General features: G+C 42.3%; 1 protein-coding gene across 3 annotated transcripts; it reads right to left on the bottom strand.

Moving 5' to 3' along the window:
- Window positions 1-103: 103 nt before the first annotated feature.
- On the bottom strand, window positions 104-16013 carry pabpn1 (poly(A) binding protein, nuclear 1). 3 transcript variants are annotated; one of them, XM_074693748.1, is made up of 7 exons: window positions 15543-16013; window positions 11174-11282; window positions 10698-10765; window positions 9132-9238; window positions 8914-9001; window positions 6313-6464; window positions 104-832 (listed from the first exon to the last, which is right to left on the bottom strand). In XM_074693748.1, exons 1-7 carry the CDS (start codon window positions 15675-15677, stop codon window positions 637-639), a joined length of 855 nt encoding a protein of 284 aa, XP_074549849.1. In that variant the 5' UTR covers window positions 15678-16013; the 3' UTR covers window positions 104-636. The 3 variants fall into 3 exon arrangements, with proteins under 3 accessions (XP_074549849.1, XP_074549852.1, XP_074549850.1); XM_074693751.1 differs by lacking the exon at window positions 15543-16013 and adding an exon at window positions 15127-15280; XM_074693749.1 differs by lacking the exon at window positions 104-832 and adding an exon at window positions 1763-1956 and having other exon boundaries at window positions 15543-16012.
- Window positions 16014-16133: the final 120 nt, after the last annotated feature.

Genomic DNA, 16133 nt, shown 5'->3' with positions numbered 1-16133 from the left:
CAACCTTTCACTGCCAATTGCTCAGAGCAGTAAGTTTATGTTTTTGGCTGAATACAGATACATCACTGATCAAGAATCTGTCACAAAAAATATATACACAAACTCATTTTTACACAATGTCTTTATTTTTTTTCCCTAATTACAGACTCATGGGTTAAAAATAAAAATTAAAAAAGCAAAACATTTGTTCAAACCCACTCCCCCTTTTTCAAAAAAGAAAAAAAAGGCTCCACACAAACCCCACACCTGACTTCCCCAGCCCTAAAACAACAGCTCCAGCACACTCCATTTATTAAATTAATAATCAATGCCATTAGCTTGTCTGCCTTCTTCAGACAAGCCCTGACTTCACTGCACGTTATCAGAGAATGAGGGTGCTTTAAGTTCTGCACTGTGCACCCCAAAAAACACTCGTCTCTGGTCCTGCCTCCCCACTCTCACACAAACTCGCCTGCCACTCAGCTATGCTGTCTTCAGCTCTGTATTTAAATTATGTGTTGGGTTGGCTGCCTGTTAAGTGCTGCCTGTACTGCAATGTGTTGTGAAGTATGTGTGTGTAACGGGTGTGTGTATCTGTCTGTGTGTAATTCATCCATGTGTGAGTGAGTTGAGGTGTGACAGGGACTAATAGCATCATCAGCGTTTGCTGTTGTAGTAAATGCCCCCTGCGGCAGGCCTGTGGTCACCCTGCCCCCCTCCCCCGCCCCCCCACACGGACAGGATGGGGTGAGTGTGCATAGCGGGAGCAGAGAGAGAGAGAGACGCTGCAGAGACAGTGGGGGGGGCCGGCGCCACCTGGGGAGGGGTCGTCAGCCTCCACTGGTCCTGAAACCTGAAACGACAAGAAGTGGTCTAATATACAAAGAGAGGAGAGGGGAGGGTAGAGGAGGGGGAGAGACAAAACTGGAGAGACAGGGAGCACAGAGGAGGAAAGGGGAGAAGGGTCGGGGGAATGCGGGGTGCACAAAATAAAAACATCGATGTCTGTCAAAGAAACAAGAAGGAGCCGTGACCATGTCTGAGTCGGTGGGGAAAGGTATGAACAAGCAGGGAGGAGTCGGCAGCACACAGGGAGCCCCGCCCAGAACAAAAAAAGCTTTACATGAACGATCTCACTGAACACTGAGGGTCCGTCACTGCCTCGAGAGCGGTGGACAGAAAAACACGATCCATGGTGTGATGAGCCAAAAAGGAGGGAGGAGGGAGGAGGAGGGGGAGCATGAGGTCTAAAATGCAGGAAGGGTTGGGGTGAGGGAGGGGGCAGAGAACTGCCAACATAGATGGAGTTGGATTGGGTAAGGAGGTAATGGTAGACTAGGAACTTAAAACACAACAACAAATACTCTAGCTATCAGAGGTTTCACATATCTATGGAACATTAGAAAAATGCATACAGTATCTTTTGCTTTTTGCCATTTACCCCACACATTTTTTTCTTGTTTTGGTGGTGGTGGTGGAGGGTGAGTGGGTGGGCTGTGTTGGTGATGGTGTAAAAAACAGGAGGTCACAGCCAGACCAAAGGAGACACATCTGCAGCCTGAGATACCATCATCTTCTCTGAAAGATCCCCGCTCCCACCCCTCAAAACCAGCAAAAAACAAAGAAAGAAATCTGCCACCAAGTTTCTCCGATGGCCAACATATACCTTACCAGGGTCGACCGCATCAACCTCCGCACACGCACGCTCACACACAATCGCACACTGCGGCCAGTCAGTCTCTCTGTCCAGGAGAAGTTTTTTTTTTTTTTTTCCTTTTTTGTCTTTTTTTCTCTCTTCTGGGGTTCTCTTCTTTTATTGTTGGGAGGGGAGGGCTCTTTTCATTGTGTTTTTTTCTGTGTGTTTTTTTCTTTTTTCAAATGGGAACAGATAAGGGAAAAGGGTTGATAGTAAGGGAGTGTTTGGGAGGGAGGGGTGTTTAGTAAGGGGAATACCACGATGTTGTTCGCCCTCGGCCCCTGGAAAAGAGAGAGAAAAAGAGGGTGAGTTTTTTTCTTGTTGGCTTAAGAAGACGGACACCAATTTCCTGGTGTGGTATTATATAGATGTAATGTGAAGGTGTGTGAGAGTGTGTGTGCGTGTGTTGGTTGTGAGTGTTATTGTGTGATTGTGGGTCTGCTGAAATTTCAGTCCAGGGTGTAAACTGAAGGGGAAAGAATATATGTCTATAAATATAGATATAGATATATAGAACACATTGTTGAGGACAGTTCTCTATAGACCAGCTAAGTATGGTGCCTTTGATCTTAAAGGTTGTTGCATTACAACAAATCAATCTGGAAGAATCAGCTGGAGTAGTGCAGTTTTATTGAGAGGATAGTGTCTGATTTCCAAATCTCAGAATAGTGATTGGTGTGTGGGTGTAAGGGGACAGCAAAGGCACTCTCTCTCCCTCTTTCTCTCTCTCTCTGTGTCTCTCTCAGAGAGCCGCCTCTGGGGTCACTGTGGGGAAAAACCTTGAGGACAAACAGCACCACACATAAACCCCCAGCACGACACATTACACAAACATACACACATACAAACACACAAATTGGACAATTTTTGGGTCAGAACTCAGTTGTTATACAATCAAACACTGCCTCACACATACAGAAAAGCCAAGCAACAGCAGACACGGAGCACATCCTCTCACCTTTTCACATCACACCTTGCAGTGGCAACAAATCACAATAAGATCACACTGGGACTGAAACCAGCAGTCGTTTGGCTAGATGTTGAGGTCAGGCTGCAGTAATGAACCCTCGTATCTGGGAGTGAAAGCTGCAGAGGTGAACCTGAGGTGTGCTGTGTGTGATGTGTGAGATGGTGCATGTACATGGCATGGACAAGTTGTACATGTGCACAGAAACAAACAAGCTCATCATCAGTGTGTCTTCTGACTGACTTCAGCGTGTTTCTCTGTGCTGAGCAGGGAAACCATGAGGACAGTGAGGTTAATGGGTGTGATAGAAAAGACTACACTGTGCAGCTGAGTGCCAAGTTTCTTGTGAGCATTAAACATTCTGATTCCTCTGACTGTCTGACAGGAGGCACAGACAACACTTAAATAAATCATAATGTCTGACCCCAGCTTACCAAATACTGAACATATTCAGACCAATGTTTGATTCTGGATCATGGCTCAGCTCTGTGATTGCTCACAGGCTCTTTATGTGTAAACTCACCCTGCAGGAAGCCATGAGACACCAATAGACTACAGATAAATTCCTAACAGTTCAACATGATGTGATCAAGGCCAGCTAAAGTGGAAAAGCTCTCTGCTTTTTGGCATGCTCCTCCTTCTGGGAGATTATCCCATCAACAAAGACTCGAAGATAAAGAAGGTATACAAACTGGAGTTATCAGTATTACCCTTGAAAACGTTTCAATGAATGAGTGCAGACATTACAGTCCATTTCTACTGGCAACAACTAAAACATTTCATGACCTTGGTGCTACAAGTGTCAATCTGAACTGGTGCCAGAAACACATTAACTGTTATTAGCAGTGTTTACAGGCCAACACTTTTTGATATCAATCATATTTTTTTGGTTCTTATTAAAGATTAGTCCACTTTGTATGTTCATTTACTGCAGCTCAGGCCAAATCCCAGTGAGTAAACTGGTAGAGTAAAGGTTTCTTGGTATGTGTGGGAGTGGCTGGGGTAAGTACACAGAGTGATTAGAGATTCTGTCCTTGAGGTTTAGACACTTTCTCACATGAGGGAATAAAAAGACATGTAACCCTTTGCTGTTATACTGAACTGCCTCAATATAATGTTAATTTGTAGCACAGAGACTTGGGACAAAAATCTGCAGTGGTTACAGAAGATAAACTCTACTGAAAATGATTTTAAGGGACTCTGCAACTAGATTAAACCTCTGCTAACACACTTTGGAAGTCCTAATCTAACTCCAAAAATAAATACTGCAGGAACCTTTCAAATGTTTCTTTGAGAAGGATCATGTTTTGAGACACTGCCAGATCAGGAGGTCACAGTTCAAACCAGAATCTCTCAGTTTCATGGCTTTGTGCATGTGTGGGGGGGAGTTGGCGTGTCAAATCAACATGTTTGGCACCACTAGGCCTGTCGCGATAACAAATTTTGCGAGACGATAATTTTCCACAATATTATTGCCGATAAACGATATTATTGTCAATATTATTTTGATTTTTTTTTCAATTTTTTCATTGATGTAATTATGATAAATGGGATAATAAAGTGAGTACACCGTATCAAAAGCAAGAAACTTTAACTTCTTAAGAGTATTTAACTGTCACGAAAAGGTCAGGATCTTTTAAATAAAATAAATTAAACAAAAAATAATAAATTTAACAAACAAGAAAGAGAAAAAAAATACAATGAAAATGAAATGGACTTTCTTTTAGAAAAAATACATGTCAATGAAAATGATTAATACTAATCAAAAACAATAAAACATAGACCCTGTCTCTGAATAAAAAAATGAAACTCCAAAAAAAATTAAAAAACAACAATAAAAACTAAAGCTTAAATAAAAGGGAGTTTATACAGTTCCTGAATTGTTTGTAATATGTACTTTTTCCCCAGTCAATCTGTACTGTTTGTCAAACATTTGAACATTTCTGGCTTTCAACCGTATTGAAGGGCTGCATTTCTTTGGCATTGTAGCCGTCTTTGGGCGCCCACCATTTGGCGCTTTTATTTCTATTTACTTTGCAGACCAAAAGCCTTAGTAAGAGCGGATTGTCAAAGAACAAGGCTCCGCTGTACCTCCCCTTCTTCTTCGTCGCCACTATTTTCAAACAAATGTGACATATCAGCTCCTTGGTGTTCATGAGCTCACACTTTGTTCATTCTGATAAAAAACAAAATATTCCCACACTGGGACTGTGGCAGGCAGCTTAAGAACCGCATCTTTCGTGCCATCACTCATATTAGCATGTGTTTCCTCCTTACCCCTCAGGACGCTCGCTTCAGCTCTCTCCGTGTGTACGCGCGAGCAGCCCCTTCGCAAAAGATGCCAAAGATCGCATTTTTGACAGATGCTCACTCCGCTATAAATCCTATGCACCCCGATGTTAGGAAAGATAGACGTAGTGAGCCATCTTTTCATTCAGCCTCTTTGGTCAAAAGAGAGGAGGAAAACAAACATCCACACACGTGTCAGTTTATCGAGGCTGGCAAACTTACTGAGGATGTTTTTATTTATCGTTTGGTTAATTGATTTATTGATTATCGTGACAGGCCTTGGCACCCAATTCCTGACTTAGTCTAGAAAAAAAAAGAAAAAAGCTTCCAAAGTGGAGTGAATGGTCCGGTTAACATGTTATTGTGTCAACTGAAGGTAATCAGAGACAACTCAATCTGCTCCTCTTTGTAAATCAAGCACAACTTGATCTCTGGGAATATTTTTTCATATAAAAACTGTACACCTGTAGTTGAGTTGCTGAGTATTTTAACCACATTCTTTAAACACAGGGGTTAAGGGATGTGGTGTAGACAAAGACCTGCAAGACTCCACTTCAAAAGGCCACCAGAATCCCAGCACACATGACTGCGGTGATTCCCTGCTCTAGCTGCTTTTAGAAACAGCAGCAATAAGGTGGTTCATCAGATATATCAGCCACAAAATTGCAGCATAGAAAAGCAACGCCACTGATCATCAATAATTTGGTCAAACAGCCAAAACGTGAGGCAGTCATATTACCTGAGGAAACTGCAACAACAGCATCCCAAACCTGAAGGATATAGACTGGGAGCACAAAGTGATGTGCACTGGGTCTGTTAGCCTCTTATGAAAGGTGATATTGGATGCAGCATGCGATGAGCCCCTCAGTCCCACAACTGCTGTTATTTCTGACCTAACTTCTTTGTTTATATCAGTCTCTATAACTTTATTTTCTCTGTTCTGTTATGCACTAGAGCTGAAGATTGTTTTGGCCTCAGAAAAGATCTATTCTCTGCAGACATTTTCTTTACTCCTTTTCTCCACCATCTAATTATGAATGTTTATTTTCCTGCACAGTCTATACGCTCTTCCCAGTATACCGCATCAAAAGCCTCAGATGGAACAAAGTGAGCAGTCTTAGCCCCTCACCAGGAGACCACAGCAGATACCATCTAAACCATTCTATTAAATAAACTCCTGAGCTCTGCTGGTTCTCAATTAAAACTTTATTTTAACGTTGCAAGAACTTTTGCTTTTTATGACAGCAGGTCATGGAGACTGGTTTTGTCATTGTGGGTCCCTCTGGTCTGCCTCGCTCTGTCCTTTGAACATGTGGTGCAGTGCATGCAGGAACATTGGTCTTTCTAGGTGACAGAATGGGGCACCCCGGCATCAGCTCACCTGAAGGCCCGTCCTCTGCCTCTTGGTGGTGTGTAGCCACTGTAGTAGCGTGCGCGTGATGTAAAGCTTCCCCCCCGTGACCGGAACCGAGCCCGTGGAAAGCCGCGGTCTGTGGTGCTGATGCCTGGTCTGTTTGTTCTCTTTGCGCCCACCTGAGAAGCAGGGATTGAAAGTCAAACATTACATGAACAAACAGACAGTTCTTATTTTTTCTTTTGGATTCAAAGCTTATGAAAAAAGCAACTTTCTGTTCATTTCTGGTTCAAGTGGTGTTGCAGCATATTACGATATTTCTTTCATTTAACATTGTGCAGTAGGTTGATGTGCATGTTATCTCATCTTGAATTCACAGTGCATCATTATAAGATTTGAACTTGAGAATAGAGCAGAGTATTAGGGACTTATACCGTATGCACTAGTCTACCTCACACCACTAACTGAAACCCCAAAAGACTTCAAGATTTTTTTTTTCAGCTTGGAAATAAAAGATGCATCATCTTCTACCAGCACTGTTCCCATCACTGTGAACAAATCATTTCAGCTTGCATTAAATAAGCGACCATGAACCAGCTGCACTACAAGTCTGTTCTTCATTTCACTTCTTCTGCCATTGGCCCTCATTAATCAATCCTGCGTGGGAATTGGCGCAGATTTGGGTGTAGAAACGAGCTTACGGCTACGTTCACACGTCATTTGTGAAACGTGAGTACCAGAGCCAATCACAGCGTACGCCTGATCAGGTCTTGATAAACATGGCCTAAATACTCAAGGTTCAGCTGGCTGAACCCACGAAATTTGGGACATGAAGAGATGCATCATAGAAAAAAGAAGACTTCTCAGTGCTGAAAACTTACAACACCATAGCAACCAAGGTAGAAAGAAATGACGCCATGTTGTTTGGCGCCAGAAAAGTGGCATTAAAGAGAGACAGAAAAAACTTGTCTGCAAGGAAATCACTGCATCCTTTAGATGTGACAAACTAAACTAAAGCAGAGTTTTATAGTTTTATCTACATACCCTTCGTTTGGACCTTAATTGATTAATCCATGATGTCTGACTATCAGAAGCCACATTATTATTTATTGTTTCTGTTCAGGTCAAGAAAAGTGGAGGGTTAGTTTCTAGAAATGAGTAACAGCTCTGAAAGAAGCTGCAGACTCCAGCCTGAACCTGTCTCAGACTTAGGAGGGAATGAAGGTCTTACCGGGTCTTTGTCAGTTTCATGCAGAAGTGACGGAGAGACAGACTGACCTGCACTGTGTTGGATGCAGATAGTAAAACATTTTGAATACTGCAAACTAGTTCACCTAAAAACTGATCTGATTAACTGCGTTTGTGGTTGTTTTGGTGTCTTGCCAAGAAGTGTGCCACTCGTGCACAATTACACACAGATAGACTGGAGTTTTATGATTATTTGTACCACGAGACGAGCTGATTGGTTGGGATCCCATGTAGATGAATGTCTTTTGTTATGAAATAGTCCACTTTTACACACACGGGTCACATTTCATGTATGACAATATTGTGAAGATTAAAAATTCCCCTTCACAGTAAATCCTGTAATCACAGCTTCCTCAAAAAATCCAGGCTAAAATGTGATAAAGCATCCTCTGAATGTTCTCTGCAGACTTTATTATGGACATGATAGCCAATTAAAAACTAATAACAGCTTCTCTCTTTTTGTTTCAAAGTAAATCGATAAAGGAAACACACATTTTTGTTATATAGAGAAACCAGCTGACAGCTTGCACTGCTCTTTCATAGTGATGCATTTTATAGCTTGGTAGAAGAGGAGTGAAATGTTGGAAACATTCTTGGTGTCATATCTAACTCAACGATCAAAATATCAATCTAAGAACATCCATTTTTTTCTGTATGAAAATGTTTTGCACTCATATAATCTAATACTTCTCCAATGACAGATTCTCTTCCCTACACAGTGCTGCCCACTGACATGAACCTTGTGTACACAAACCTGGACCTGGCATGGGGGTTGAGCGTACCCTATGTCCCTGTTCAGATTGATAAATGCTGATCCGTGTGTGTATGCCCATGTCCATGCGTGGATGTGGGCATACACCCATTTTTCAGTCGTTAGCACGTTTGATAATTGAGAGCCGTTGTGAAGTGAGCTGCAGCTGAGTGTGCAACGGGTTTTACACTTGACAGCTTTTACTTTCTTGTCGTCTTCTTCTGTAATTTGCATTTTTGAGGCCCAGGGGATACCACAGGGTTTGGCGTGGATTGTCTTTTTCATTATTCACTGAAGACAAAATTCATCTATCCTGCATTCTGCAGGGGTGTTAAACATGCATTATTTCTGTATAACTCTTGTTATCTGTGCTGTTCACAGGAACCCTCTGACCCACTGCAGTACAGCTTTGAAAAAAAGGGATGGCGTAACTGTAATGGATGAAAAGTAATGGCAGATTGAAGCTAGTTTTCACTGCTGTAAAATAAAACATGAATCTGAACACATTTGGTTTAGGATCTCATTAACATGCCTATAGCTAACTTATCAGAGAGCACAATGCTTATTTTAAGATTAGAATTGAAAAAAACAAACATGTTAAATAATAAAAAGGTAGCTTTTCTTTTTACCTTTATCTGCCTGCCTCTGAAAAGAGACTCGTCCAAAGCCATGGCTGTCCTGACAGACTCCTTGTCTGCAAACTCTATGTAGGCAAACCTACAAAGAACCAAAAGTAAGAGACTTAACTCAACTGTGGCTAAAAGGAAACCAACAGCTAAAAGATGAAGAGAAGATGTTAATTAAAAAATGCTTTACTACAGATTTTAGTAAGCTGATGGATAATCACCCTTTGGGATGCCCTGTGTATTTGTCACATAGAATGGTAACTCTGTTTACTGAGCCACAGCCGTGAAAATGAGCCTCCAGCTCTTCTGCCGTGGCGCCATAGTCCACCTGAAGAAAGACACCAAGAAGAGGGACAAATCAGAAAGCATCAGGAAAGAAAGAAAATCTTTTTCAAAGAGTATCATGTTTCTCATCCAAACCGAAGTCCTCTTTATTTTGATAAGGATTTAATTTAACCTCAGCTAAAGATGACTTTACTGACCTGACCTGACCATGAACACACCACAATGTAACTGTGTCACCTTGTTCTGTCAGAGTTAGTAGACTTGAAAAGAATTAGCACTAACTTTGACAACCCTGGAGACAACCCTCTTCACATCTTATTGTGTTAATATTTTCTCTATTTAAAATAAAAGGTTTGTGTCAGAAAGGAACGGGAATGAGATTATCAAGGAAGGGGCATTGAATTCAATAAAGAGCCAAACGGATTCTGGGGAGTTTCGTTTTGGGAAGTTTTCAGTCAACTCTGGGAAAGGCAGATAAATGCTCAAGAGAGTAACTGCTTCATCTTACACATACATCGCTCTTTGATCAATGTATTGATGCAACGCATGGGCCGAACACAAAACACTTAATTCTTGCAAGACTTGAGCTTAAAATGTGGGACAAACGGGCAGGTGTGCTGTCAGAAAAGGGAGTGGCTGTAAACTCAGGACAGAAATAGAAAATGCTGTTATTGGTCCAAGACAAGTCCTGTGGATAATCCACAGCCTGCAATTACTGACACGGGATAGGAATAACAGCTCTGCTCATATGAGGACGTACTCACTTACTGATCATTTGGTTTGATGCTGATTCTGTTAACTGACAACTGAAGATACCTGAAGTATCTGTTGGAGGATTTGTTCTGCTTTCGACTTTACCAATCCATGGGATCTGGGGGGGGGGGGGGTTTGCTGTTGTTTTTTTCTTTTTTGATTGATGGACTGACACCACACAACAGCAAAAAACAACAGACAAAACCAGCCACGTTGTTTCTGTACATGCTTTGGTTGCACTGGGGCAATACATCAACACACATAGAAGAAGTCCTTTTGCTTCAACTCTTACAATGGGTATAAACTTAGGAACATTGTTTATTCTATATAAAGTCCAAGAGGTGAAAGCCATGGCTATCAGACGTTTGGGATATTACTAACTCAAAACAGGTATCAGACTGACTTAAAAATAACACTGTAACACCAAAGTTTACAGAATATCTAATCCTAGTTTGCAGAAGTGTTGATGAACTCTAGACAAAGTAATTCCTTATTTTCTTTAGAAGAGAGTGTAATCTCTTGTCACCTTTTAGACATCAATCATGTTTTCGAAAGGCCTTCCTGCTTTGTTAAACACTGACCCTGTGGTAACAGTGACACAGAATCCCTCAACAAAGACATTTCTAAAGTGGGGACTTTTGCTTCTAGGGGAGAAATCCCTTCTGTCCAGAAACCTGGAATTCAGACCCTGGAGTGCAACAAAATGGGACAGAATATGGTCAAACAGAGCTAAAGTGACAGTTACTCACATTTCCAACATAAATTGACCGTCCATCTGCTTCCATCTTTTCCTCAATGGACATGATGACAGGCCCAACTGAAAAGAGGAGAAAGAACAAATGGTTTGATTGGCAAAATATTTGTTCGCAACATTAAAAGGTGTCATCATGATGGTGGATCAAGGTAGAATCCAACCCCCAACACTCTGACAGACTGATCATGTCTTGAACACTGAACCACAGCCACCCCTCAGGACAGATCTTTGTGACCTTAATACCCACAACAAAGGCAGTTACTTTACACTTTAAACCAGAGAAAATGGTCAGGAATTTGTAGGCTGTTAAATTAGTGATTTCATTTTTATAACAATTCTAAATAAAAGTGCTCAATCCACAACAATCCCTTTTGATGAGTCTGTGTTGTTGTAACCAGTTATTGGTCAAGCTAACGCCCGAAACTACTTCAGCATATTTATTAAAGAGAGATAAATAACGTGGTCAAATACCTGGCGGGGGGCTGAGATTCATCTGTTTCTCCACCTCGTTCTGTAGCTCCTTCAGCTTCTCTGCCTCTTCCTCCATCTCTCTCACCCGCGCCTTGATTGCCTCCAGCTCCTGCAACACAGACACACAACAATCCTTTAAAGCTGTGACGGCACGTCATGAGTCCCTGACACAATATCACAACGAGACATATTCAAAGTGAGATTCTCTTGAGAGTCAGGTACCTTTTAACTCTAGCAGTGAAATGTTATCATGAACATGTTTCAGCTTCACATCCCTTTGCAGCACTGATGACATCTGTCCCTTTAACAAACTGGTGTGGGAACATGGAGATACTCAAGCTTGTGTTACAAGTGATAGCACTGCTCACTCTGGAAGGTCTCAGGTGGTGTTTCTATCCAGGAGGGTTTTCCACCTACCTAGTCTGATTTCATCAGAGAAAGTCCTCTGCTGGATGAAGTGACGCTCATTAAATTGTTTTTTTTCATGAAGTATGTGCCATGGGTTCAAGCAAAGCAAAACAGTTGAAGTATCCGAGGGGACTGAAATAATCATGATCTTCATTTACAAAGACATAAGTCTGTATTTTAGTTTTTTTAAGCTCATCTGAAATTGTGCTGGAACTGTTTTCCCAACAAATACACAATTGAGAAAATTCTGTTAAATCTCATATTTGCTGACAGTTTGCTGGATGACGGTTAAGACACCCCAGAATAAAACACAGGGCAGCACATAGATGGACACCTATATGTTGAGGTGCATTGTAGGTTTGATTAGGGATGGGTACCTTTCACATTTGAAACGATACGGTACTGATGCCCAGTACCTAGCAATCGGTACTAGTACTCTACGGTACCAAGTTTCGGTACTTCTTTGTGTTTATGTGGTAAAAAATATCAATTTGTTTAATAATGAAATTTAATTTTTTCTCAATTTAACACATTTATTTTTCAGTGTATAACCTTTCAATGCTGTGTTCATTTCTAGCATGGAAAATCACCTACTTTTCCCCTCCCTCTCAGTCACAGGATACATTTAGGTACCTAAACATGGTACCTTTTGGTTTTGCGTGAATTAATACCCTGTACTTTTGACAGAATTTGGTCGGTACCTATAAAAGTACCTAATTTGGTACCCATCCCTAGGTTTAATCAAGTATATCCTTCTAAAACCTAAGCATACATTCACATTTAGGTTCTCAAACTATCAACTGATGATTTACAATTTGGGGCAGTTAATGAGACTTTTGCCAAAATCTGATTTCAAATGTTTTTTGAAAACAAGTATTCAAGTGCCAAAGTAGCCATCAGACTAGTGGTCTCATGTCTATCAAGAGGAATGAATTCAATGATTTTCTTTTCAAGCTCTTTTACGTCAGCTCTGAGTTTTCCAGCCCTGTCACATGACTGGAATAGAGGCTGCTGACTGGCCTTCTCTGGCACTTTTTTCTTCTTTCTCCTCTGTATCTTCTCTGGAGTAGGTAGGGGGCTATCACCTGCTCCAAAATCGAAATATGCTTCAGAACATCAAGAACCACAAGCCATGTGATTGGTCTGCTGGGCGGGGTCATTTTGCATGCAATTTACAACCGTCGTACCATATACCTCATCTCCTCTGACGTGCCCCTCAACTTTTCCTTGTAACAGTTTCGGTACAATTTTCTATGTTCCATATGTAACCATGTTCCATGTGGCTTATCTTTAAAGTGGTAAATTACTAACATTACCCGAAGACACTTAAAACAGTTTGATTCACTGAGTCCCTGGTATAACTTGGACTTGAATTAACGGACCAAAAAACAAGATGGGCCTCTCTGTGTGAAGTTGACATGTTCCCATGCATGTGTGGGTTCTCTCTGGGTACTCCAGCATCCTCCCAGTACAAAAACATGCTCATCAGGTTATTTGGTGTTCCTAAAGCGCCCACGTGCATGAAGGGTTGTCTGTCTCTGTGTGTCAGCCCTACGATTGACTGGCAACCAGTCCAGGGTGTACCCCGCCTCTCAGCCCTCCATGAGCCTAAGCAGGATAACTGGTAGAAGACGGATGGACTTAAGCCATACTTGTGCATCTTGCACTTCCAGTTATCATTAATTGTTCATCTACCTCTCCCTAGTTTAATAGTTTGACAGAAGTTTGGGTTTGACTGTGTTTCTCTGTATCCTTTCAAAAATCAACAGGGACATGCTGCTGCTCATGTTGACAGTGCTCACACCCTTCTGTGCAACTTTGAGAGTGTGATAACTGATATTTGGGTAAAGTAAAAACCACAATCAATCTCCCATTTGTGTGAGGCAAAAACCTGTGGAATATTATAATTATCTTTATTAAACATATAGCGATATATCTTTTCAGACATGTCTTGTGTTGACTTTGTGTGTTTGTGCCAGTGCACCAGTAACTGCCCTGTACAGAAGCCTGCCTCTGCAAAAGAGCCAAGCAGATGAACTGTGCTTTAGCATGGTACAGTAGATGTACACTGGCCAAGCAAACTGGACCTTGAGGGCGAAACAAACTTGTGCTGATTGCTGAGTGCAAATGTGTCCTGAACTGCTCATCGCACTTTACACTACATGTCAAATTCACAACACACTTATACAGTGAGAGCAGAGGCTGCGAAGTGAGAAAAATAAAGATACATGGATACATTAAAAAATGTCAAAGAGAAGGCACAAAGAAACTTCAAAAACAAGATCTTGTTTTGAGCATTTCATAAAATGCTGGCTGATGTGAAAACAAATAAATTTTTTATAATAATGTAATAATTTTGGCAGCAATAACATTCTGAATCCAAGAGCTACAAAGAAACACTGAAAATATGTTGGTGCTTAAGATGATCACGTCTGAAGTCAGGGGGAAATATTAAACAAAAAAAGGAACCAATCGAGCAGCTGATGCCACAAGCTAAATATTCTAGTTAATACAGCAATGTCCAAGTCCTCATAGAGGGAGCGGACCCTCCTGACAGTGGTGCACTGCAGTATAGTGGGAGTCATTCCAGCTCTACCCAGGGCTGATGCCTATGCTGACAGGATTTGAAATGTAAAGGCTGTTTGTGCAGCTAGGCTAGTGACATAGACAAGGAATATTGAATCCATTCAGGTCCTCTCTCACAAAATGAAAGGGAAAGTCAACTGTGTCTTAACACACAGCACAAGAGGATAACTGCATCGTTATTATTAGGCCCCTTTTTGAAGATATACAATATGTGTATTACATGAAATGTTGAAGCTGCAACTTAATACTTTGAGCTCCTCTCACAAGATTATTACAAACATCATGCGTGAGTGACACTTTACAATCTTTTGTCGCATATTCAGGGCAGCCCTCCCTTCTCTCACTCTCTCTGCCCTAGCAAAACATTGAAGGATGCGTACCCAGCCCCTCAAATACCGCAGCCCCCTGCCTGTATGCTCAGCTCTCACTGTCCGTCAAACAGTTGCCGTAGAAACATCTTCATTTCATACATGGGCATGCTAGACTTAAGAATATGCACTCATGTGAATGCATTAGGGACTGCGGTTGAACCAACAAACGCTTTCTGAGCATCCAGCAACACTGGAGCAGCCACTCGTATGCCACATCACTGATGGGCGACACCAACCGTCGTCTAAACTAATGTCAAAAGATAGCCAGCTTCGTATGCCATCTCTAGCCTGGCTATGTCGAACTGGGCTAGTCTGATAGCACTCCAGTGTTCTGTCATGGCACTAGCACAGTCACAGTTAGCATGCTAATGGTAGCCTTTAATATCATCGTAAGGTACTCCATCACGTATCTGGTGATAACAGGCGACAGGTCTGCTTATCGTTTAGGCTGCAGTCCATGATGCCGTTGCTTGGGATAAGCTAACGTTAGCCTGCTGGCGCTCGGTCATTTGCATGCTCATGCCGGTGTTCCAGACGCGACAGCCGCCTACTTAACGGTCAATGTAAAAGCAATGAAGGCATCATTACCGTAAGCGGGTCGCCTTCTTAAGCAGGTAGACTCGCGCAGCGGCGGCTAATGGCGGCGGCCTGTCCTACCCTCGCCCCTCACTGTCTCCTGCACCTCCGTCTTGCATTTTTTTTTGCCCCCACTCCCCCCACCGGCTCGTGCTGCTCCCTGGCGCAGAGAAACTGGCACTGCTGTTGCGCCAAGATGGCCGCCGACACCACGCATATCACCACCCCTTTCTACTGCACTGCGTGAACCACAATGGCGGTTATATGGAACCGAGATAGCAGTAACGCAAAAGACATGTGACCCACGATTGTATGACACAAAAACAGCAAATTGCTTGCATACCCTCATCAACGGCTTTGATTTTACCATAACATGTGTCCAAGTGTTGCTGGGGGGTATCACAACTGAAACAATAACCTTCACTTACCGGGTCTTCAATTGCGGCCTCTCCCTCTTCTAATCCCGGTTCTTCGTCACCGACACCCGGGTCTTCCAACTCGGGATGTCCGGGGTCTGAATCTAAAAGAGATTCCTCCGCCAGTCCGTTACCGAACTCCGCCATCGCCCTGTTCCAACTGTACCGACTTGCCTCGTGGCCAAACCAACGTTGCAGGCCCTTACTCACACACAAGGGGGTAGAGTGAGTGGGGCGGCGAAAAGAAAAAACGGCGGAAAACGCCGCTTAGTAAAGTTAAAATGGTGATTAAATGGTACCTACAGTTTCAGACACAACTCAAGCAAAATACCGCGACTGACAATGACTACTAAAAATTCGCTTCTTCAACGCAAGGGTCCAGAACTTCGACAGAGTACCTAGTTTATTTACTTAAATATGTGTATAAAAAGGCGAGGAGTACGCGAGAGCGCCAGCGTCCCTCGGTTCAGAAATGGAAGCTAGGGGCGGAGTCATGTAACACTGCAGGCGTAAAACTCTCAATCCTATTCGTCAACGAGTGATTCTAGACAACCCCCCTAGACATTTGCTTCGTTCCTATTGGACAATAGTGCTCGACTTTCC

The sequence above is a fragment of the Halichoeres trimaculatus genome, unplaced genomic scaffold, assembly GCF_033239565.1.
Source record: "Halichoeres trimaculatus isolate MK-OKI-2021-1 unplaced genomic scaffold, fHalTri1.1 fHalTri1_scaffold_18, whole genome shotgun sequence".
NCBI classification, from domain to species: Eukaryota; Metazoa; Chordata; class Actinopteri; order Labriformes; family Labridae; genus Halichoeres; species Halichoeres trimaculatus.
This window is presented reverse-complemented; position numbering and strand designations above follow the sequence as displayed.